Below are 25599 nucleotides of genomic sequence, written 5' to 3'. Positions count from 1 at the left end.
GGAAGAGAACATGCAAGTCACACTGTTTTTGATTAATCAAGTAGAGCCTGATCTTCAGTTTGCCACTTCCCTCCATTGAGGGGTCTTCCACACAGAGCTGTGGAGTGTGGCCTGTGCTGCCCAGCGCTCCCACAGCGCAGGAAGATGCTGTCCTTATCTCTTGGTAGGCTGGTTGTCTGTCTTGCTTGGGTGGTTTGTGAGAATGTGGATTTTATTCAGGGTAGAGGCTTTCTTGCTACAGGGAAGAGATGATGAATGTAGTTAAGACCTCAGTTGGGTTTGCTAAAATTCAGACAGTGATACTAGTATATGTGGACAGATAAGCTTGCTTTCACTTGCTCCTGTCATGATACTAAGAATTTTGTTTTCTAAATTTTAATTTACCTGCAATGTTTGACTTCTTTAGGTCTAGGTCATTATTAAAGTGTGTGTCCTGCATGTGAGGAAGAAGCTCTTYCCTGTGAGGGTGACAGAGCCCTGGCACAGGCTGCCCAGGGAGGCTGTGGAGTCTCCTTCTCTGGAGATCTTCCAAACCCGCCTGGATGCCGCCCTGTGCTCTGGGTGTCCCTGCTGGAGCAGGGGACTGGGCTAGATGCTCTCTAGAGGTCCCTTCCACTCTCCACCACTCTCTGTTTTGCACGTACGTGTGGCTTGTCCCGTGTGCAGGGCCCGAACGCGCCGTGCTGAGCGCGTGGCTGCTGCCGCCTGCCCTGTCACAAGAGCAGGGGGCTTGAATAACCTTGTGGGCAGTTGCGCAGGGCCCTGCTCTTCCTGGAAGGGAAAACCTGTTGTGCTCCAAACCTTTCTTCCCCCTGAGTCAAGAACCAAACATCTGAAATGGTTAGAATTTCTGACCGAGTCTTACAGGGAATTTTTCCATTTCAGGATCAGGCCTGACTTCCTTTTTAGGGAAAAGTGGAAACATAGAAAAACCATAGGCAAAATGGCTGCAAGAAAGACATTGATCAGGTGTCACCCCATGACTTGTCTTTGGGGGAAGCCCTTTAGTCCCAAGGACCAGGCGCTGAGGAGGAGCAGGGGGCAGCGCTGGGGCGCTGCAAGGCGGGAGCGTGGGTCCGTGCGTGGGTCCGTGTCCAGCGGAGCCCTGGGCAGGAGGGGAGGGCTGCCCGGCCACCCAGCGTGCGCGTCCGGGCGCTTGGCCTTGCTGGATTGCACCTGCGCTTCCCTAGACTTCCTAAACTCCGGTAAACTGCACGGGCTGGGAAATACTTCCTGCCAACGTAACTTCACAAGCACTTGACAGTTCTTTGTCAGGTCTGGAGTAGTTACAAATCCTGTTGCAACTGTAAGTAGGGAGCTGTGCATCTCTGCTCTAAAACCGACAAACCGAACAGCACACTACTACTTTAAACCTAACAATGTATTACTTCTTTTAAAGTGGCCCAATCCTTCATGTGTTGATCAAAACACCTGATGCTGCAGGTGTAAACGGTGTAAATTGTCCTGGTTAATTTTGTGTGAAAGCAGCCAGGAAGACAGTTGGTTTTCCTGTTGTAGGCCTAGAACCAAACCTGTAACTGTTCTTTTTTCCCCAGAGGGCAAAATTCCAGTGCAGCTGAATCACTTGTTCCAGGTTATTTATTCTACTAACAACTACTTTGAATATACAAATATCTGAAATAACAATTGCCTGCCTTTTGCACGTAAATGTTGAATTGCCTATGTATTTTCACATAAATGTTGAAAGGCCTAGATATTTTCTACATTTTCACTTGTTTACAAGCTTTATRATAGAATAATTTTCCATTTGCTATATGAAAAACTTTCCGCTCATTCTGTCACTCTTTTAATTGCAGAAAGCTGTTGTGCTGATTAATCTTGCAGCGTAGGGTGTTTCAGTGAGGCTGTTAGTTTAATCTTCTGCTTTGTCTATTCTCCCTGTGTAACCTTGCTCCAAAAGCGAGCGCTGCCTGCAAAGTTTTAGACTTTAACGTTAGAAACCTACCGTTTTATTTCTGTTTCTCCGGCAGCATTCTCCGTCGGAACCCTTTCTAGAGAACCCGGTGCCGGACATGACTCAGGTTGGCGGCGCCAACGCGCAGCTCGCGCAGGGCGACGACTACCTGCCGTCGGCCGAGCCGCAGCCCCCGCAGAAGAAGAAGAAGAAGAAAAACAATCACATYGCTGCCGAAGGGCCCAGCAAGGGCTTTGCTAAGGAGGACTTTCCGGGGGGACTTGACAGCCAGAACCTAACGAGGAACTCGGTGGATATCTCTCAAGAAGAGAAGAAGAAGAAGAAAAAGCCCAAGACAAAAAAAGAACCGAAGGATCCTAAAGAACCCAAGGAGAAGAAGGAACCCAAGACCCCCAAAGTCCCTAAGACCCCTAAAGAGCCAAAGGAAAAGAAAGCAAAAAATGCCACGCCAAAACCGAAGACCAGCAAAAAGACCAGGTAGGTCAAAACATTAATGTTTGTCTTGGGAGAAAAATGGTGTGTTTGTGGGATTTCAAGGATGTTTGTGCCAAGCAGAGTGGGAGGAGATGAAATCTTGCTTTGTCAGTTACCATCTGCCATCCACAACAGCATGTTTTGAGGAATACTCACGCGTGTTTCTCTTGTTTGGGCTTCCTGTTTATAGCTTCATCATTATCCCTAAATATGCAGACATATTTGTCATAGCCAACAGGGCTCATTTTTCAAGGCATAAATATTCCGGGATCTGTTAGATTTCAAAACTAATTCGTTTTCTTCTGATGTTGATCTGACATTGATTGTGGTTTGTGTATTAAGAAATTAAATTGCTTCAACAGGAATTTTTTGGTGTGACTGAAATCCAGAGAGGGAGGTTTAGAGAAGAAAGGTTCGATGGAGGTTTTACCTAAATGAAGAAATGAGCTACTTGGTGCTGTTACAAGTTGTACTAACCTGCCAGACGCTTTCACTATGGGCTTTCAGGCTTACTTTTTAAAATGGCATTTATATATAGATTTTGATGTGTTCTTATTGTAGGGATTATACTCATTTTACTGTTTCATGTAAAAACAATTTCTCTAGGACAAGATCTTCCTGGATAGGTCAGCTGCTTCAGCCCTGTTTCTTGGCTGTTTTCTACTGCCATCATGTCCCTCTATCAGGATAGACTTAAAATACTCCAGAGTAGCATGAGAGGGGACAGAGTGCTGCTCTGCACGAGTAGCTGCGTCACAGATACTCACACAGATTCTTTCCTTACCCTCAGCTCCCCAAATGCCCTGATTACGAATGCTCGCTTGAAAGAAAACCAAAGGGAAGAAGACATGAAAGCTCAATTTTTTTTTCATTTGTACCTAGAATTTCTTACAACTGTTCTGAATTTGTTCCAAACATCTGAATCTGTTTTTCAAGACGTGCCTAGTGTTAAAAAATATAACTTCCAGATGGAAGCACAGCCAGACTTGCTTAATCGGAATCAGTTTGCAAAATCCATTTGTATTAGGGTTTAAAATTGTAGTTAATGACTGAGCTTTGTATCTGCTCTTCCAGGCTGGCTATTGGCTGGCGTTGCTGCGGAGATATAGCTAAATAAGTTAGAGGTCAGCGCTAGTGGTTCCTTTTGCAAAACATCCTTGCTTTTTAAAAATGGAACGAGAAAGCATAGATGGTGTTTTTTATAGCTGTTGTTTGTAAAATTGTATGTTTTTCTGATTAGCTGAATTAACTTTTCAGTAAATTACAGTTGATTAAGCTTATCATATTGCAAAARTTTTTTATATATATATACATATATATGAGACACACACACATACTATGTTCCAGACTGTCCATAAGTCATTTCTTAAAAAACCCTYTATCTGTAAGTTGTACATCTCCCGTGCATGTTTGAAATCTAAGCACCGGATCAGCTAAGCTAAGCTTTTTACGACGTTTCCTTATGCTCCTGGGTTTGAAGGTGAACAAAGCATCACACGCTGCAGGACACCTCCCAGCAGCCCCTGGCGCAGAGCTTTTAATGCAATTAGTGCGTTTTTGCAAGGGCTTTGCCAGAACGAAGCTTTGCTTAATAAGACATGGCCAGCAAGTATCTGCCTGGGAATCCTGCCTGGGTTCCCGAGGCTGCGCCCGATCTCGGAGCTTGCCTGCCCACCTACCCAATGCTCAGGTCCCTCTGCGGGTCTCCCCTCCGTCTGGGACACGCTGCGTGGATTAAAGGAGCAGTGTTTCCTCCAAGGGACCACCTCACGACCTGTGCGGATGCGTGTGCAGGCAGCTCCGGCTGCCCGTCTCCTTTCCCAGGCYGTGGCCCTTGCAGGGGGGTTGCTGGGTGGCTGTGGTGGTCTCGTAGTCGCCCATCCCTCTTGTTGTAACTGCGGGAGAAGGGAGCAGCCTGTTGGGAGTGTCCCCTGTCCCAGGGCTGCTCCGAGTTGCTGGGGTTTGGCCTGCCCACCAATGGGCCCGTCCCACTGCTGCTGAGCGCTGCTCTGAGAGCAAGGTCACGTCTCATGACCTGACCAGGTTCAGCGTCAAACTTCTTCAGGGAGCTTCCTGACCGGGCTGGGATGCTATTCGCATACTGCTCTTGGGTTTTAAATCCGTGGGGAGGAAAGTGCTGCTTGCTGCAGCAATGCCGCAGATTGGGAAATCTGTCCGGGGATGCAGGTCGTTGAATCAAGGTTTTAAATGAATCAACAGCCCAAACTATCAGTCAAGCCACAGTATTTCAGCAGTGCTAACTCTAAAAGAGAAGCATTACAGTAACTGAGGTGAATGAAATTAATGCAATTGAATATAATCGTGATATGATTAGGTAGATGGAAAACATTTTGATAACATTAATAAGATCTGTCGTGTTTATTACTGGCACTTACATTGCTCAGTGCTTCGCTTCTAAGCACTGGAGAAAGAATAGTGCAATTTTAGCTTGCTAAATACTGTCAAAAACTAGCAATGTTTGTCCCTGGATAACCTAGTTGGTTTTAATAGGAGAGAAGAGTCCTTGGGTAAAATTCCTTGGGTAAAGAGTCCTTGGATAAAGCGCAACTTTTTTGGAGAGAGGACAAGACCCAAACAGTAAAAATTTAAACTGACATGTTAGGATTAAATTATGAACTATTAACTTACAAAGTGGATTAGGTATTTAGTACCTAATTTTGAATCTACTTGTGTATTTTAATACAGCCTATGTCCTATGCCAGAATGAAATAACAACATAATTGCATCCATTCTCCCTTTACAGTAAGTTGTGACAAAATGAGCAGCCTGCCCTCCTGAAAGACACCTTCTTGTGATGGAAAACAGAGCMTGGAGGAGGAGAGAAGCTGATTAATTTAGTGCTTGGGAGCTATGTGGCCTGTAGCATCAGGAAAAGGAAGAAAATATCAGAAAAGGCTGCTCYGTATCATGCTGTATGCGCGATGACTTTGACATTGTGAAGATGTAATCAAAATTAGCTTGATGTTGCCAGAACAGGAGTGGCACCTACGCTAGTGGCTGGAGAAACTGCTAAAGCGACGTGTTGTGGAGCAAACCAGGTTCAGAAAGAGGATGTAGATAAACCCAGAGACACAAGTGAAAGGTTTTCCTCAAGCTGGGCCCTTACGTGGCCGAGGCTGCTGGGGTAGGGGCCAAGTCAGTGTTTTCCCAAAGCAGGTGGGGGCAGGAGGCCCGTGGTCCCCCGGAGCCGCTGGGGCCCTTCCCGGAGGAGACGCGGGCCCGCGCTGCCCCGCTCCGCTCTCTGCCCCGGGCCCCCTCGGAGCCCCTCAGCTCTGGGGAGCAGCAGCTACCTGCGGGGCCCCGGGGCTCCCCCCGGGGCTGCCCCTGCCCGGCCTGGGATGCAGCAAGGAAGGGCAGCGGCTCCTGGTGCTGCCTGGAGAGGGGCCCTTTGGCGCCCGCGCCGGCTCTTTGTCGTGTAGGAAAGGGGATGGCTCCCGGCTGAGGAAGCGGGAAGGGGCTGTGGTGTGGGGGGAGCTCCAGGATGCAGCACCCTCGGGAGCCCGAGGACAGGAAAAGAGGTCCCTAGGTGGTCGTGGTAGTTTCCAGCCTGCAGCTTGGATCATCCTGAGAAAGGCAGGAAGGAGGGGGAAGGTACAGGAAACGGTGCGAGATTCCCCAGCACGAGAGCCCAGAGCCTGTTCCTGCTCCCACCTGTCCTGATGCCCCCGTGACCCTGCCCAGCACGGGCCGGTCGCTGCTTGCAGAGGCCCCGGGGGCTCTGCTCCCAGCAGAGTTGGATTCTCTGGATAATGTGGCTGCTTTCAGGCCGAGTAAATGYGAGCAGGCAGCAAAGGAAGCCTGGCAGCTCCCATGTTCCGAGAGAGCGGGATTCCTTAGAGTTAGTTTATGGGTTTGCTGCTCCACGATGAATGTGTAGCTGTTCTTCCAAGCAGGGTTCTCTTTAGAAAGTTTTGTGGGATGATGCCCCACGAGTGGAAAAATAGAGATCTTAAYAGTGTGCCTGAATAACTTGGATTAGACCAAAGGAAAAACATCTTCCAAACYCTGATGCCCATCATGAATTACACTAATAAACAGAGCAGTCAGTTAACCAGCTCAAATGAAATAGTTGTACAATGTAAATATAAGGGCTAATTACCCCCCTCTTAATCCTGCTAAGCATGCTGTGCTTTTGGGATATTTTTGAGTYGGATGGTTTGGCCCTCTAAGTTTCTGGTGCTTGACCTAGCTCCGTAGGTGGCTCTTGACTAAGTGGTGCACAGCGCTGTTTGTCAAAAAACTGTTCTAAAATCTTAATGTGCTCCTTCTTCACCGCTCCTCTGTTATCCTTCTTATAGTTTTGCTGTTAAGCCCTCATTATCCCTGCTCTGGTTCGGGCACTGACCTTGTGCAGGTTGTGCTCCTGGTGATCGCCTTGGGGGCAATCTGCTCTGCCCTCCCCTGGGAAGGAGGCAGGAGGAATGGGGCTGCTCCCGGGCAGGGCATCTCTCCTGAAAGGCTGCACTTTGGATTCCTCGAGTCGAACATCTCATATTAGCCATCAATTATAAAATACTTTACTGATTTGCACTTGCTTATGTGCAAACTGTATGCTAATTTTCACCAGATTTATGGGGTTTGTTTGAATCGGAGGCTGTCTCCGCCGTGTTGGAGTCTGGGTTGTGCGTTCCCACGTGTACCAAGGTGAAYATTCAACACCGTTGTCCGAAGGTTACGTTGTTCTGGTTCTCATTTCTCCTCCCAAATMTGGGAAGTTCTGCTGGGTATGTAGCCAAAGTTAAGTACTGACACATGGACCCTATCAGTGATTCTGAACTGCCCAAGAACAGATTTGAAGCTACCCACCCTTCCATAGGGAAGGGTCCTTTCAATCCTGTCTGACACCGTTCCTGGATGATTCGGGTCGGCCCCACTGGAAAGCAGGATAGCCTGGGTCAAAGCGGGGGTGTTTAATTGTTGTGAACAGACGGCAGCGGCTTTGTGGGAAGCGGGGGCAGCAGCGAGAGTTGCTGACAATTCCAGGAAGCTGGAACGTTCCCGCCGGCCCTGGCCAGGTAGAGCCGCTTGCAGCGCGAGGAACCAGGAAGCGCAGCCGAAAGGGGCAGCGCCTCTGTGCTGGGCCGGGTTGTTTGGTTTCATCCGTTTCCTGCTTGGAAAAAGAAGCCGTGGGCACACATTGGAAACCAGCGGCTCTTTGCCTGGGTTTGGGGACGTGAAATTCCCGGCGCCGCTTCTCGCAGGCCCTGTGCTCCCCAGCTGGGTTGTGCTTCTCACGCGCCTGCTCCTAACTGGGTGGCGCAGATGGAAGCACCGAAATTGTGCCCAAATCACCTGGTGCTCCTCTTCTGTGCCGCGAGTGACTCAGCAGGGCTGGGGCACGGCCTGTCTGTGTGTAACMACACATACGTGTTCGCTCGGGACGTGAAGCCGATGAGCCCCAACGCAGGGCTGTCCCACGCAGGGAAGGGCCCTGGGGAGTTGGGCAGCGCCCTTGGCTGCACCGGGGTGTCCGTGCGCTCCTTGTGTGGCTCTCAGCGGGATAACCCAGGAGGGATTCGGCATGAGGAAGCGGCCRGGCCGCGTGTGCGGCGCTGCTCGGTGTTCCCCTGCCCTTGAGCAGCYGCCGCGCTGCTCCCCGAGCCCGTGACTCCCGTGCGGGGCCCGGTAGCCGCCACTAAAGCTAAGCACGCGCCGTGCTCCCATTTACAGAGGTCACCRGCGAAAAGCAGCGAGCCCGGCGACTTCCTTTACCTGGCAGCCGTCCAGCCCCCCTGACAGCCTTACCTTTGATTTAACCAAATTCGCGAAATATGTGAAGTTTGGGGAGCAGTTTTGCAGTGATTTGATAAAAGCGCCCACAGACGGGCGGCCGCGCAGGTGTTGGGCACGTTTGAAAGCTGATTGAGGGAAGCAGATGGCTGCAGTCGGTGGCATCCAGCCAAGGGAGCAGGTGCTGGTCACGTGGCCGCTGGTTACCAGGGCAATGTGATTGCTCTTGGCGTGCACATGAAAGGGAAGGGGCCCCGCGTTCAGCTGTAGCATTGTATAATTTGTGGCAGTTAGAGCGGAAATAAATGCTGGAAATGGAGCCTCCTAGGAGGGGAGACTTCTGTCCATGGGCAGCGCGCGCGCTGGGGCGGCCGCGAGGGGAACCGCCGCGTGCGTTCTCTGTATTTCCCTTTCCTTTTTTTAATGATTTCTCCTACATCTTTGCTCTTTCAGCAAGATCAAACTTTTCTTTTTTTTTTTTTTTTTTTTTTTTTGAAGGTTGTCGCGTTCTGACTTTGTTCTGAGGGGAAAAGCTCATGTTGCACCCTGTGATTCTGCCAATAAGCAGCGTTTGTGTTTTCAAACTGCCGCTGTTTTCACGCGTGAATCTTGGGTTGGTTGGCTGGCTTTTGCTTTCAGAAATTCAGTGTTGGTTTAAATGCCCCCGCCCTCCCCCCCCCAAAGGGAAATAATGCAGAAATTGAATTGGGCTGGTACCAAAGCATTCAGAACTCCTAAATCGTAGCTCTGAAATATGCCTTCAGTTGAAAAACTATCCAAATGAACAGACACAAGGATGGTGGGTTTTTCTGAGAAGTTGCAAGGCTGGGATTTACAAAGGAAAACCAAACCTCGGGCGGCATCTCTGCCCTGAAATTAAGATGCCAGGGGAGCAGAAGCCGCTTGAAAAGTGACGCGGAGAGCGTTTCCTGCTCTGCGCCTCTCATTTGTCCRGACTTGGTGCGTGATTCTACGTGAGCAGGTCGCTTTTAAACTGCAGCAAGTTCCTAAAAGCAGCCTGTCAAGCCCGTCAGAGATCCGGAGCGGGAAGCAAAACCCAGGCAGTCCCCCACGAGTCACAAAGACCGAATGTGTTTGAAACTGKTAACTTTTATCATCGCTCCTTTTTTGTTATTTAAAAATTTCATCTATGTATCCTGAAGATCTCAGTACTTAATCACTTAATCTGGTGATCACATATTTAAAGCTGGATTTTGATATACCCACAGCTTTTTTTTCCCCTTTTAACTGTATGTGCAAAGGTGGAATTTTAAATGTAGCTAAAGAGAAGGTGTAGTCCCAACTCCGTGGAGGTTAATATTTTCCGGACGCCAGGGTTTCCAAACCCTGAAATCTCTTCCTTCGCTTGGTGGCTCTGACTCGGAATTCGATGTGGACACTGGGCTGCGAGTTTTGGATTTATTAGCAAACAAAAGAAAAAAAAAAAAAAAAAGGAAAAATGTGAAATGCGGAAAGGTTAGGTGAGGGAGCCAGGTAGCTGCAGCCGGTAACCACAGACCTAATCTGGGCAAGATTATGGGCTCCTGTTTGTACCAGCTGTGGTCGTACTCATTAAGCCTATGCTCAGTACATGCCCGGAGATTTGATGCCAAGAYGCCTTTCCTAGGCTGCTTTTGGGGAATGATATGAAACATGGAATAAAATGGAGAATTTTCTCATTTGCTCCACTGCTTTGGTAAAATGTCCCCTGGTCCTGCTCAACTCACCTAGAGGGTTAATATCAAGGAAAGTTCACCTGAGATCCTGTTTCGTTTCACATGCAGCAGATTGTTAAAGTAATGTTTTCAAAGTAATGTTTTCAAAAGTGCAAGTTGTGAGTAGAGAAACTTCYTTTTTGGTCTCATTTTTCCCTTCTTATCAAGTATTTTAATCCATGTCTAAGCGCTCTCCTTGAAGAAGTGACATGCCCGGTATTAAGGAATGGGAAATGGGTAGCAATGGCCCAGRCATGGGCCACTTGACTTTACAATTATGTTTAAATTCTTAAATCATACAAGGCTCTTTAAAATAATGAAGTCACTGCAAAATAAACAGTTCAACTGTTAAAGCTGTTAAAGTCATATTTTTATACAAAGTTTGATGAAAAATACTTCTGTTTCAGTAACAAGAAAACAGACTCAGAATCCAGTGCTGCGAAGAAAAAGGTCAACAAGGGAAAAGAAGGTTCTGAAAATTCAGATCTGGACAAAACTCCCCCTCCGTCACCTGCCCCTGAAGATGAGGATGATGCAGGAGTTCAGGTAATTCTCTTTCACGTTCTCTGCACCCCTTGACACTTTAGGCAGGTAAAGCCAGAGATTGGACAGTGCTGGATATTTCCAGGAAGTTTCTTTATTGATTAGTAAGATATATCAAGAAGGTGAGAGCTGGAGGTCACCATGGCGAATGTTTTGTTAAAATGAGCGCTGCTCATCATGATTTTTCTTTACAGTCTCGTTACCTGTAGATACAGGCACTTGCATGCATGGTTTGTATGTTTACGTTTGTCACGATGGACTTACGAAGATGAATTTTCTGGTTTAATATGCTGTTGTGAGGTCTTGTTTTGAGCTTCACCTTTCCCCCTGTGTTGGCTTTGTGATCTTCCAAAATCAAGGTTAAAACATGCCCAGGTAGTATGCGGAGAACCCGTGTGTACATGGGTTGCACTACACCATTTTTGTGAATGAAAGGCCTTCTTTTTTTCAGGACCGCTGGTCTTCAAATAACAGCGATCCTTTCTCTTTGACACTGAACATCTGTTAATTTCTGTCGAAACCTTTTCATGTAAATAAAGTCTTGAAATAGAAAAAGCAAAGGAGGAGACTTCCGTGCCTCCTCTCACTAGCTGTGTTGGTAGGAGGGCAGCTSGGGGCTCTCTTCTGCTGGCAGCCTTCAGAGCAGCCGTAAAAATCAGGATTTCAGACAGGCTGCTAATTCTCATAAAGGGAAAAAGAGACAAATTGTAGTGGAGAAAGTGTGAGCCTCCTATATAAATAGTTGTGCAGGTATTTCTGAAATCCCCTGTGCTTCGCCCTCGCCCATCAGCTTCTGCACATTGTTTCTGGTTAATAGTGGTGTCAAGAGCAGCGACCACGCGAAGGCTCCAAGCAGCATTGGCAGGTAGCAGGGTTGCACACAAATGCAGTTTATACCTTCTCTCCTTATTGTTTCCCAGACGGATTGTAAAATATAATAAAATGTGGTATTGTGGTTAAAAACAACAGGAAAAAAGCGTTATTTTTGATTCAGGAGGATCATGGAGACATTATAAAGGCTGAATTATAGTGGAGAAGTGTGTGCAAACATTAAGAAATTGAAAGAATGAGTTCCCTGTCAGTAGCGGCATTGACAAGGATGCAGAAAAAGCTTCTGGGATTGATGGATTTGGAGATTTTTTGTTTGTTTGCTTTCAGTTTATTATGCATTTCAACATATATGCACATTTGTTTTCAGTTTAGTTGGTAAGACATGCACTCTGAAGCTCTCCTTGAGTGATGAAGTTTACATCTGAAATACATTTTATATATGTAAACTAGTGTTAAACTCTTTGCATCATGTAATTAAGAATAWTAATGAGAGAAGAATAATACTTTTTCTTAATATGTTTTCCTTACACTGGACAAGTTATACGGTGTGCACATGGCTTTCTGTAAGCTTAGGAAGGGACTGCAACCTATTCATTAAGATACCTAGAATTAATACTCTGAAGAGATGTGTTAGGGGTTTCCCACCTCAGATTCATCTTAYGCAGATCTCTCCAACACTGTAGTATTTTTGGGGCACAACTGCATGAGCTTTTCTAAGAGCTCAGTGTTTCAGTATGATTCATGTTGTCTTTAAAGAGTAGGAAGAATATTTACTTTTGTGTGTGATGTTATCATACAAAATTTGTATGTTTTGTTCCCATACCCATTGCTATTCACCCTTGTGCCTTTGGTTCCATGGATAAGTAAGATAAAGTGATAGAAACAAATGCAGCCCTCGCTTCTGCTAACAGCCAAGCTGTAAAAACTGCCAAGTCTTGTGTGGATGCTGGGGAAACAGGAAGGCACCCGTGCCAGTAAATATCAGAAAGAGGATTATGCTTGTATTTTAGGCACCTTTTTTTATTAGRAAAATGGACAAAGAGACTTTTGGCACCAAAAATGCTGGTAGGACTTACCTAAAATGCAAAAAAAAAAAACCCTAATATTTTCCCGTAAGTGATTATGGGAAAAGGGTGTGAACTTGCCAAGTAGCATCTGTTTTCAAGCATAAAAATATTGCTGTCATGTCATAGTCTCCCAGTAACCCCCATAATTTACTAGTTTAAAGATGGAACTCTGTCTTCATTGTTTAAAGGGATTGTGTAAATTCAGGCTTTGTTCAAGAATKTCAGTTCTCAAAGAGAGAATTTCTAATTTTATTAAATATTTCTGATTTTTATACAGTTGAAGGATCATTGCCTACCTAAAAGTRAATATTTAACTTAATACTTGCATGTAGCTGAATGCAAAAATATCTAATATATATTTTTACATATAATGTATTTTTTAATATGAACGTGAGTCCATGGAGATGTGTAATGCCGAGCTGCCCATTTCCTTCAGCAAATTTCATTATTAGCTTTTCAAAGCCTATGGCTTGATGCAGACTGTCCAGGAATTCGGACGTTACTGTTGGAGAAAATGGTTTCTGGAAGGGAGTGTTGTCAAAGGTACCTGTGTGTATGTTACAAACTTTATTTTCTGCAGTTTCTTTGATACTTTCTTTCCTGCGGGAGATGAGGGTCTGGGGACACAGCCGCTACATTTTGGCCTCGTGGACAGTCCAGCTTTTTGTTTCTCCTGTGTTAGAGTTTGGGTCTTCCCTTGTGCTGGGCTGCAGGGTGGCCTTGTGAGCGGCGCCGGGTGCCGAGCGCGCCGGGCCGGCCTTGCCGTGGGGCCTCGGTGCCGCGAGGGGAGCCCGCCCGGGGAGCGGCGTCACGCTTGGCGCCTGCCTTCCCACCCCGCAAAACTGGGAGAAGAGACAAACTGAGAAGAGGGCTGCTGCTCTGTCTYGGGTTGTGTGACTCCATTAGATGTGCTCTATGTATTCTTTTGCCACTTGGGTAATCCTAAAAGCCCCTTCCTGCTTCCTAGCCCAGAATAAGCATGCTTTTTTGAGGACAAAGGCTAAAAGTAGCTTGAGAGACATGAATTCAGAAAAGTACAGTCTTGATTCCATGTGATGCTGTAAAAATAGCACCTTTTTTGCATACTAGTGTATTTGTGAGATAAGAAAAAGTCTTGTCAACCCTTCTGCAATCTGTAGGTTTTGTTTCTCATGAAGAATGATGATCCTTCCTTTCTAGAAGCGGCGCTCTAGCCGGCAGGTGAAGAGGAAGCGTTACACAGAAGACCTGGAGTTCAAGATTTCAGATGAGGAGGCTGATGATGCTGATGCTGCTGGAAGAGACTCCCCTTCTAATACTTCCCAGTCAGAGCAACAGGTCAGTTGGTGTCACAGATATGGTGGCTGCAGCTGCAGCTCTCGGCACTCGGCTCTCAGCTCTCTCCCGAGTGATGTTCGTCCGTGGTTGGCATGATGTACTGAAAGAAATTAGCTTTTTAGCTACTCGAAGAACATATTCATTCATGATTTTGTTTGCAAGCTGACAATATGTAATTTGATGCAATGCTTTGAAATTAATGGTTTCTACCTAAAAGAAACCTAAACTGGACTGCAAGGAGTCTGAATTTACTTCTGTAAATTCACTGGTCTGGCTTCTGTGACTTTAATAAACCACTCAAGCTTGTTCCCTGCTGCTAGACACCATAAGAACCCCTTTATGAAATTACTGCCTTGTAGTACCCAGCAGGGTACACTTTATTCTCTGTGCAATGTAAATGGTGGATAAAATAGTTTGAATAAAATGAGGGGTAATAACGTAAGAACGACTGTTGTAGCAATCTCATTGTTTTGTAGTGCTCTTCCAAAGAACTACTTCACTTAACTAACTGATGACCTGTTGGAGAATATATATGTGTTCTTTGGTGTTCCATTTGGCAATTTGTTAAGCCCTGATAAATACTGTATGTGATCTCCATTGTTAATTGTGCATTATCAGAAGGGGAATTTGACAGACTGGCCTGCAACTGCAATAATGGGGATCATGGGTAACTATGAGAGCTGTCATGCAAACGTTTACCCAGCCAACTAGCGTTCCTGGACCTCATCTAGAGTTTAGAATGGTCTATTTGGGTCACAGGAGCATGTTTAATTTTCAGAGAGATGTACCTAGACCTATATWTGTGTGTGTGAGCCTTTGTGGGAGAGCAGGAGATTAGTTAGCTCTAYGACACGTGTTTAAACAAACATCATTCATGTCTTCAGTCTGGCATGAAATGCATCCAGGTCCTCTGAGCTCTCATGCTAGGAGGAAAAAATCCCCCTGTGCATTAAACTCTTGCTGCAAAAAATATTATTCAATATTTTTCGAACCTGGAAAGTTTGAGAAACGAAAGGAGTGTGTGAATTCCTGTAACTCTTRTGTGATATTTATGTAGGAATCTGCTGATGCTGAAGGTCCTGTTGTGGAGAAGATTATGAGTAGCCGTTCAGTCAAGAAAAAGGTAAGCACAAACCCCATTTTTAGAAGAGCTTTGGATGTTCTTAATTGAAAAGTCGTTTTAATGAATAGAGGAGGTTCCCGGAAGGTGTGTTTAGATGGATAGTGTTGGACATGCTTGTGGAGCGGCATAAACAAAGCGGGCTCCTTGTTTAGTCAGTGCTCTGCTGCTGCGTCACTTCAGGTGGGGATTTTCATTTTTTGTAAATATGCATAATCTGTGGGGCTCTTCGCTTTAAAATGATGTTTCATAGGAGTCTGAGCAAGCAAGCCCGCCTTTACCTGTAACTTTTCTGATGTTTATACCAAAGAAATTATTTGTTCATAATATTGCACATCCTATGASAGTGGTCATACTGACGCAGCCAGTACAAGCTTGTGTATGACCAAGAACATTACGTATGTGAGCGATCAAAATATTCCATTTTGCTGTGCAAAGATGGTGGAGAGCATTTGGTTTAGTTAGTGTTGGTCTCTCTCTAATTCTGCCTGGCTGGTGAGTTAGGTTCTTTCTTTTCTTGCAGACTCTTCTGAGCTGCTTCAGAGTGTGGTTGGGCCTTATGCTTCCAAACCACTACTCTGAGCAGGGATTAGAAACCAGCTTGTTCAAAAATGGGTATTACTGCATGTTATAGGCTCTTCTATGTAGTTAAGTCTGGTTTATCGTGAAGTTAGGTTTAAATATATATATATGATATATGGATATTTATATATCTATCTAGTCTAGAGGTCATACTGGAGCTCATCTTTGTTAATGAGAAAGACTTTCCTCTTTTCCTAGAAGTGTTAATTTAAAGACTAGAAGAGTGAGAGTTGCCTTTGTGGGTTATTTTGGTTTACGTAGTGTGTTTATTTTTTCCTTTATTTATTAGTTTATTAATTTTATTGTTGCTGTCATAATGTCATTGAGAGCTTTGTAAAACAAAATTTGTGTAATGAATCATGGCTGGCTTTGATTGAATTGACCTGATCCTGCAGCTTTCAAAGCACAACATCTGCAGGTGTTTTGTTTTTAAGTCTAGAGTTATATTTTGTTTTTTTTTCAAGCCACAGGCTTATTTTTCAGATAAACTTCATGTAATATAAAGTCAATAATTAGTTATCCTGAAGGAGAGGAGAATGTAGTCTGTTCATAAATGTCTTTACATTGGAAGCTGTTTTTCACCAATTATTCTTCTCTGCTTCCTCTCTGCTGCAAACAAAGGTGTGATTACTCGTGGGGAGTGGGTATTTTGCTGCAGTTTGTGGGAAGTGGCTGGTCTGCTCCTGCATGTCTTTGATTGCGAGCTCTGTTGGAGGTGAACTCTATTTTGAGCTCTTTCTTTAATGTTTTTTATGGATTGCATTTACAGGTTTGAGGGGTGTCTCTTCAGTCCCTGTTCTCCTTCCTAACCCTTCTCTCTATCTCCCCCAAAATGGATTTCAGGATGTTAATATTTAACATCTGAAGTACCCAACTGTGCTTTTATTGAAGGTTTTTTTACACTCTTACTGACGTCATCAAAACCCTGGTTGTTGGATTACTAATCAAAGTAAAATTGCTGGGATCAGAACCAGAGCATAAAATAAACATGAGGAAATGCTTCCCTAGGAAACCTTTCAGTGAATTAGGGTGTAACAAAGATGTTATGTTTAAGTAAGGGACAGTAGATGATGAATGTCCTTTTTGAGTAAAGCACTTATCACAAAATTATGCTGTCTTTGGCCCAAACAATCTTAGTCTAGCTTTGGAGATATCAGGTATGAATAAAAATGTTTTCCCCGTTATTCTTAACTTGGATCTTTTTAAATTCAATTGAATGCTCTTACCTCTTGCAGAAAATGTTATGTAYGTATGTCACGACCTCTGAGCAGTCAGTCTTGATGCCTTTAGTTGGTTTGTGGAAATCTTTCATTTCTTTTAGTTATTTCTTTGGCCAGCTTGAGCCTGCTTCGAATTTCTTGCAATTAGCTTAGAAAAGGAATGCCTACAGCTACGTGTGCTGTTGGTAGTAGCGGGTGTTACAGAGAGGTGGGGCACTTGCAGAGCCCTGTACCTACAGACTGCACGGCCGAGTGTCTTGCTYGCTAATACGTGACAAGAAGTGTTTCCTGCCGAACTGCCTACAGGGCCTGTGTCTTTTCCGTGAACGGATTCTTTCAAACTCYGGTGCTATCAGTTAGTGGTTAGCTGGGTGGGTTACAGCTTTGCCTGCTACCTTTCCAGCAGCTCTTTTCCCATCAGAGCCCTGTGGCTGCCAGGCGCCCGGCTCCGGAAGGCTGCAGGTAGCGGGGACACCCCCGAGGTGTCAGAGCCGCCGCAGCGGGGCCGGCAGGGAGGGAAGGGGCCTGGAGATCCGCAGGGATCCCGGTGCAGGGGCAGGTGGCAGGTGATGCCGTCAGTCCCGTCCCACCTGCAGGGCCGTCCCCYGGGCCCTGAGCCGCCGGGTGCGGGCGGCCGGGAGGAGCCGCCCGGCGGGAGCAGCGTTCCAGCGAGGGCTGGGCAGCGGCCCGGCCTCCCGTGACGCTCCTCTCAATCCCACCAGAGGCACAGAGTGCTATGCTGAGGACGCGTGGCGGCAGTTTGACTTCTTCTTTTGATTTCTCATAACCATGAATGCCAAAATAACTTCTCAACAGGATTTTTTTTTGAAATGCTTATTATTTAAGTGAACTTTGAAACACCCTTGGTAGAAGGTATAAAAACGTTATCTGTTGGACAACACAGTAGTTCTTGTAGGAGCTGCAGGATTTATCAAGATTTACATTGTGAATTATTGTTATTAAGTTGGCAGTTGACAGTAAGCATATGTGCCTGACATGCTGCATAAATGCATTTAAGTGACTAATACAGAACTGCTATGTAAAGGAGCATAAAAATGTCATTTTAAAGTTGTTGCGTCTCAGAGGATTATGTTTTAAAACTAATTGAAAACTTGGCCATAATATATGAGAATAAAATGTTAATGCGTTAACAATCATGGTAGGCTTCTTAAAGAGCGATTTTTGGCTGGCAGTAATAAATACATGCAGATAGTAGACCTCGTTTGTTTTAGGCTTCCACTCTGTGATTATCTCCTTGAGAAACAGCCTCTCTTTTATCTTTTGTGAGAAATAAACCTTCAGATGTGGAGCAGGTTCCTTCCTTCAGCGGCGTCTTTCTGAAGGGGCCCTGGGCCGTGTTCAGGGCGAGAGGGGAGCTYGTGGGGCCGGGCCCCTCGCGGGGCCGCCCGGGTCGCTTCTCCGGCCCAGCCCTCAGGGACGCCCCGCGCGGGGAGCTGCTCCTGCCACCCTGCCCGCAGGGAGACACGGGCACAATGTGCCGCCCCGATAGCAGTGCCAGCGCGCTTCTCCWGGCCTGGGGAAGAGAGCCTGAGAGGAGATTTCATTCATATGTATAAGAACATGAAGGGGGAATGTTGGGAGGAGGGGGTCAAGCTCTTCTCAGTGGTGGCCAGTGACAGGACAAGGGGCAATGGGTGTAAGTTGAAGCACAGGCAGTTCCATCTCCATGTGAGGAGGAAATTCTTCACTGTGAAGGTGCCAGAGCCCTGGCACAGGCTGCCCAGGGAGGCTGTGGAGTCTCCTTCTCTGGAGATCTTCCAAACCCGCCTGGATGCCGCCCTGTGCCCCATGCTCTGGGTGTCCCTGCTGGAGCAGGGGGGGTTGGACTAGAAGATCTCTGGAGGTCCCTTCCAACCTCAGCCACCCTGTGACTCTGTGACAGAAGGAATTTTGTGCGAGGCAGAGGTTAGGGTACGTGAGCATTACTGTGCTAGGGGAGAGCGTAATGCCGAGTTTAGTGTAGCTGCAGTCGCTGCCCTTCGCTTGCCCATGTGGGGGGTAGTGTCCAGCCAGCATCCTCACGGGAGAGGAGATTTGATATTTCGTCCTCCAGCTTCTGAGTAGTCTCTCTCTTCCTGAACGTGTTTGGAGGAGATKGACTTACACAGGGTTCATCGCTGCTGTCTGTTTCGGTGCTGCAGGGTATTGGTTACCTCCGATGAAGCCTGTATAATGGAAAACTCTATTTAAACCTGTTCCAGGGTTCGTTAGCAAACACAGCCTGTTAATGTTGTGACATAAACCGAGTTCTCAGCGTGCGGCTGGTGCCCTGTCCTTAGTTTGTCCCGTGGCTGGGTTCGGGAGCACTGCTCTGTTGAAGTACGTGCCATATGTTGCAACGCTTTGGCACCAGGGACCAACTCTGGGTACTCTCACCCCTTAGCAGTGAATGCCCTTGGTTTTGCTGGTTTCTATCACAACTTTAACCTTGCTTTAAATGTAGTTTTTGGGTGTTAATTTAATTTGGCTGCTCTGTATGTGAGACATCTTGCCTGAGTGAATTTAATTGCACCATTGAGTAAAACTAAAGCCATGAACGCCAATGCATTAAAATTGTAGCAGAGGTATAAGGTTTAGTTTTATATGGCTTCTTGTTTGGAGTTATTAACTATATGGAGGAATAAACCCCCTTTAAAACTCTCCTTTTTGAAAACATTACAAAACCCACAATGTAAAGTTGCCATGAGCCAGCCAAAAATAATACATATGGCATTCGGGAGTGCAGTTGCTAATTGGCTGCTGCCTGAGAAAATGGTACACTTGGCTTCTGCTTAACACTGTGGGTTTGGCCGAGAGCCAGGTTTGGGGTGAGGTTGTGAATGAAGCTGCGTGTGGTTAGGGAGGAGCTGGAGTGATTCATGGCTTGGAAGCCGTAGTGAGGAGGGCAGCGTGTGCGTGGGCCAAGCTGCCGGGGAGGCTCCTTCCCCGGGGCCGCCCCTGCATCGCCCCGTCGTCGTTCAGACCCCAGGGGTTTGGTGCCTTCACTCACATCCCAACGATTCTTTTCTTACAGATGGAGAATGGAGAGGAGGTGGAAGTAGAGGAATTCTATGTAAAGTACAAAAACTTGTAAGTAAAGTTACGCGTTTGGTGGTTTTCATTCACTTGATGCAAATTCCAAAAAGCTGCTGAAAACGGTGTTTGCAGTGATGTCGTTGCTACTACCCTACTTTTGACACTGCTAATACTTACTCCAAGATAGTGGTAAATAAATCGTAGGGAAATATCTTTCACTGGTGCTATTAGATTTTRCTCTAGAGCTGTGATTAGGCGTGCAGGCTCATGAGCACATACCTATCTAGCTGCATAGCTCTGAGCACAGCCATAGAGCTTTCATCTCATAATGCTCCTGAAAAGTGATCAAACCCAACCTTTAACATGGTTTCCCAACCAAGATTTGGGCTCATCAAAATGTTGAAGACGACAAATGAGCTGGTTTCCAGCGTTGCAGCAGAGGCTGCCGCTGTGCAAGAGGGCTCCAGAGCAGCGGCTCTTTCTCGCCCGGGCTCTGGAGCTGCAGTGTGGTCAGTGCTAAAAATACTTCTGCATAAAGCGCTTTTCTTCCAGAGCAATAGAAAATCTTGTTCAATTTTGAACAGCTTCCATAGGAAGCTCACTGAAGTGAGTTTCTTGTAGTTATCTGCAAATAGTTGACTTTGATTTTTAAGCATTTTAAATATCTACTTTTTTTCCTCTTTGTTCTGTATTAGTTCTTGTGCGATTATTCAGTAGTTTACTTGTGGTTTGTCTATTACATTGACATGTACCTTTGTATTAACTATTTCTGTCTTATTTCTTATCAGTATAACTTAATGACAGACTTGAAATTTATAGAGAAGCATTAGSTATTTTGGCAGAGATGCTGATTCTTATTTGAAGCTTAGTGTTTTCTTAAAGATGAAGTATTGTCATAAAAATGCAATTACAAGGCTTTTTACTTCCTTTCTATCAACGTTAAAATGCTAATTGACTTTTACAGGATTCCTAATTGCAGAGTGGTTCTCAAAATACAGTGTATAGTGCAATAGCGTTTGCTATCTATTTACATACTCTTCTGAACTTTTTAAACATTTATGATGTATGTCTTGTCTAATAATCTATATTTTGAATGTGCCTAGTTAAAATCRTCCTTGTTTTACACCAGGAACTAAATGCACAGAGCATGCATATGTGTATTATTTGAGTTTGGACAGCAGCTGTTTTTTATTTTTAAAGAGATTTCTTCATTAATAGGTAGAATTACTTCTAGTAAAGGTGATTTGTTAATAACTTGTATAATGAAGCAGATAGTGTCTAGTTTCCCAGCATGACACTGYAGTATACTGAAAAGTTTAATAGTACTAATATTGGAATTATGRTTTTCAGTTGTATTTTCTTTATTTCATCTTCTAGTTCTTATCTACACTGTCAGTGGGCATCCGTGGAAGAACTGGACAAGGACAAGAGAATTCAGCAGAAGATTAAGCGGTTTAAAGCAAAACAGGGCCAGAACAAATTCCTTTCAGAAGTACAACTTGTTTTAAAAACTTTCTTAAATGTTTAAGTGTTAGATATTTAAGGCATGTTTTTGCCTTAAATGTTCTTGGGAATTTTTATTTTGTATTCAAGCAGAAGGTTTTGAATAACCRGGCACGATATCAGTAATGTTTATTCTGGTGTGATGTCTAAGCACCAGGCTTGATTTGATAGAGTTCATGGAACTCACATGGTCCAGCTCGACTTTATAATTTTACAGTAGATTATTTTCTTAAAGTGAATGATCTGTTGCTTGCTTGCTTAGATGTTGACCCTTGCAATGTGACATGCAAACAGTGTAGTGCTTCTATTTAAGCAATCCATATAAGACTAGAGGTAAAGTTTTTAGAGTAAAAGAAAATACAGCTTTATAGAAGCTAGGCAGATTCTCTTGTGTCATATTATTAAACTTTTCAAAGAATTTAAGCAAGGTGTCAGTATAAGGAATGACAGTAGCTTGACACAGGATTCTTCCATAGCTCTTGAGGAGTGACCTGAAAAGAGGCACATGCCTAAGCCCGAGAGCGGTTCTTGCTGAATCAGTACCAGGCCTGTCTGCTCAGGAGCCGATTATGCCAGACAAAATGCAGCACACTTTCCTGTGTTATGGACTGCTGCTCACTGGGGAGTCTGAGCTTTTGATCATCAATTTAATTTCACTTAGAGCCATAAGCAGCAGTGTGGCAGGGGTCCTGTCAATAAAAGATCAGATCTGCTGATTTGTGTCTCTGAAAGTTTACCTTTCAGCAAAATGCTCTCCTTGGAGAAAGCGCATGGGGTTTTTTGCTGCTAGTTTTTTTTTATTTATTTACATATTAAGTTACCATGTGCTTCTGATTATTTGCATCAGCTTCCTAAAGTTGATTAAAATTTAGAGAATTTGGGGGAGGAGGATTTGATGTGTTAGGCTTTTAAGAGAGAGTATGAAAGAGCAGACAGAGTATTTCTATGACTGGTAGGTCAGAACAACCCAAGCTGCAAAATTTAACATCTGCTCTAGGAAAACAAGCCAGATTTTTTTTTTTTTTTTAAGTGGATTATAAGTTATTGCAAGAACTTGTAGCTTGTTCCTGTTTAAGCAGCAGCTATCAGAACATACATAGTTCTCGCTTTATCTACCTTTGCTATTGGAGTAGCTCTTCAAAGTATGCAATGAGTTAAATCACTTTTGTACATAGGTGTATCCCATCACTTGTTGAAGGGTTAGGATGATAAATTATAAATTTTGGAGAAGCTGTTTCTTCTGTTTCTGTAGTAATAATCCCGAATCTTGCTCCTAAAGCAATTAAACAATTCCTGTAGTTAAAATAATCTAAAGGCACTTAGTGTACAAGGCTCTAATTTCTTTATTGCAAGCTGTAGTTTTCGAGAATACTAAATGCATTGCATGCCATAAGCCTTTTTGATTGCTCATTAGTGAATTGTAATTTCACACTTCATTTAAAATATTCTTAAACATTCTCTCACAGTAAAAGGTTTCACACAGTAATTAAGAGGCCCAGTTAACAAAGTCTGAGAAGTCTGATTCCCTCACGGGGAATGATCTTGCTGAATTGTAGCATTTCAATTAACATGTTGAAGTTTGCCAAATATAAATTTTATGTCACTGTGACCCAAAATATTATTGCCTGGTGAAATCCATAATAGTTTTCCTCCTAGGAAGGGCTAATAAAGATATCATTTGTACTTTTGCCTCTGTCCTTCAACAGATTGAYGATGAGCTTTTTAATCCGGATTAYGTGGAAGTTGATCGAATCCTGGATTTTTCACGTAGCACAGATGATAATGGAGAGGTAAGGAGAAATTTTAGTGCATTTGTAGTCCTATAGACATTGTCTTTAACGTGTTTTTTTTTTTTTAATGAATGTGAATACATAGAATATTTTGAAGCTACAAGTCTCTGTGCTTGTAAAATAGGAAATCACATGGGGAAACATGGGCTGGTGTTGTAGCTTCCTTAAAGTAAAAGCTTTCCAGAAAGAACTCTATAAACAAACCTTCTATGAATGACCTCTTTTAAAAAAGACAAAAAAATCCACCCTGCTGTGTAGATCTAACATATTTCTTAATGCTGAAGAGGCATAATGTCCATGCAGGTAGCAGAAAATTTAAATGAAACTTTCAACAGTTTTAGCTAAATATTGTTAAYGTCTGGACTCTCTTGAACTTGTTTACACTGTCTGTATAGATCTGCAGAAGAGGTCACAAACTGACTGTTCTATACTTTTTATAACCTGTTTTTYGGAACAAAATCACCTTCTTCAGGAGACTCCTTTGTAGTCTTGGGAGAAGAGAGATTTATGGTGCTTTCTGACAGTGCTGGAGTTTCTATATCCCTCTACCTGTGAACAGTGATGGTTTTGCTGCCTGATGGGAAGTTTCTGTTGAATATTAACAGGAAGAAAACACTTGACTATTTAAGTGCATAGTAGAAATTTTTGCATTTGGTAAACAAATTCTGTTTAAAGCTTTAGTTGAATCTTTGTGATTTCAAATGCAAGTTTGTGCTCATYTTTTTTGGAGAATTCCCTGTGTATTCCCTGTGTTTTAATCTTACTTCACTGTGTTGTCAAGATGTCAGCCTGCTGTTTGCTTACCCTGTGGCTGATTGCAGACATTTAAGTCTGCCGGTGCTTTCAATATTGTATCTAGCCTGCAGATCTCCTGTAAAAGTGGTTGCACATTTATCGTTTTGAATTGTAATCTAATTTTATTTTTATCTTAACAAAGCCTGTAACTCATTATCTGGTGAAGTGGTGTTCGCTTCCTTATGAAGACAGCACTTGGGAACTGAAGCAAGACATCGACCAAGCTAAGATCGAAGAATTTGAGAAACTGATGTCTAGGGAGCCAGAAATGGAGCGTGTGGTAAGAATTGGCTCCACATAGAGGATTTTATTTGAAAATAGTAAAGTAATGTGGTCTTTCAGAAACCACTAATGGGATTTGCTGTATTTGAAACAGGAGCGACCTCCTGCCGATGACTGGAAGAAATCGGAGAGTTCCAGGGAGTATAAAAACAATAACAAACTCAGGGAATACCAGTTGGAGGGAGTAAACTGGCTTCTTTTCAATTGGTACAACACGTACGTAAAATACTGCTTACTGCTGAATCATTCTTGGGAAAAGCTTTTATAGGTCATATGAGGTGTTAACCTTTTGAAAGTAGACTCTGTTTTTTTTTCTTTTTATTTTATTTGTACTGTGGGAGGCTTTTTTGGCAGATAACGTAATGTTACATAAAAATTGAATATGTGGGCTGTGCATCTTGCCACATGTTTGTATGTGTATGTGTTCACACATACACCTGCTGTCTTCCTCCGCCTTGTGAATTGGAGAGAAGTGCATGGGATGGATGCATCTATATACACTGTATCACAAATTGTAACGCTTTTGTAATGGATCGAAAGATTATGGTCTTTGGAATATAAACTTACTGTTCTAGGTAATTCTGTTTTACTCAGTTTAGCTTCTGCAGTGCTTTTATTCAAAGTATTACAAGTAGAAATAAATGGATTAAGACGTTTTTTCGTATTGCTTTCAGACGAAACTGCATTTTAGCAGATGAAATGGGGTTGGGAAAGACTATCCAGTCCATTACGTTTCTCTATGAGATTTATTTGAAAGGAATCCATGGTCCTTTCTTGGTTATTGCACCGTTGTCCACAATTCCCAACTGGGAAAGGGAGTTCCGCACCTGGACAGAGTTGAATGTGGTTGTGTATCATGGGAGTCAAGCAAGTCGACGGACCATTCAGTTGTATGAAATGTATTTCAAAGATCCACAGGTAAAAGCTCTTCATTCTTATTTTTTGTTATGTTTTATTGTCAATAATTAATCTTATGTTACAAGTCTTCATTAATTTTTTTAGTGTTGGTGTAGGAGGCTGTAGCTTACAGTGAAATCATATACATTAATAGAGAGAGGGGTTTCATAGTTGCCATGAGGCCAGTTAGAAATGGAGGAGGAGGATGGCCAGGAGTTGCTGGGATGGTAACATGTGGATTCCTTTCATTATGCATGAAGAAAGTGGGCAGAAAAGCTTATTAATGTTGAAAATACCTTAAATGGAACTAAAGTTAAGAATCCATCTTTGCCTACCATTCCAGGCAAACACCAGCACTGAGTTTGTCGATGCGTCTTTATTAAACTGAGAGAGTCAAATATATTTTGAGTCTGTGTTATGTGTTCATGTTGAGGCGTTCCTATGAGAGAAGGAGAAGAACTATTGAAAAATTTGGAATTGAAACCGAGAGTTGTTTGGAAAACTCTAGCCATAGGAAGAAACAAATCTGTACAAATTTGTTCTTTGCTCAGTATAAGTGAACAGGAGGAGTAAGGGGAAAAATACATGCACAAGTTGAATGTCATTGCAAGATATAATTCTCATTTAAAGAGAGGGGGGGAAAAAAAAGGTGACGCTTAATCTGATYTGATATATTGAGGAGTAGTATTTCCATCCAGGCCTAAAGAAGTGATAGTGGTGAATTCATATATTTAGATTTT

At 44.0% G+C, this 25599-nt stretch overlaps 1 protein-coding gene across 1 annotated transcript in view; it reads left to right on the top strand.

The window, feature by feature from the left end:
• Positions 1-25599, top strand: part of CHD7 (chromodomain helicase DNA binding protein 7) — an 80403-nt gene that overhangs the window by 25287 nt on the left and 29517 nt on the right. The window contains exons 2-11 of the mRNA XM_026050075.1: positions 1992-2413; positions 10284-10422; positions 13497-13634; positions 14692-14757; positions 19591-19646; positions 20970-21084; positions 22802-22885; positions 23823-23960; positions 24057-24178; positions 24637-24880. Coding sequence (XP_025905860.1) covers positions 1992-2413; positions 10284-10422; positions 13497-13634; positions 14692-14757; positions 19591-19646; positions 20970-21084; positions 22802-22885; positions 23823-23960; positions 24057-24178; positions 24637-24880 — 1524 coding nt within the window. The remainder of the gene's footprint in view (positions 1-1991; positions 2414-10283; positions 10423-13496; positions 13635-14691; positions 14758-19590; positions 19647-20969; positions 21085-22801; positions 22886-23822; positions 23961-24056; positions 24179-24636; positions 24881-25599) is intronic.

This window comes from Nothoprocta perdicaria, unplaced genomic scaffold (assembly GCF_003342845.1).
Source record: "Nothoprocta perdicaria isolate Ctin4 unplaced genomic scaffold, notPer1 scaffold_65, whole genome shotgun sequence".
NCBI classification, from domain to species: Eukaryota; Metazoa; Chordata; class Aves; order Tinamiformes; family Tinamidae; genus Nothoprocta; species Nothoprocta perdicaria.
Note: the sequence above shows the minus strand (reverse complement) of the source record. Positions and strands in the feature narration are given on the sequence as shown.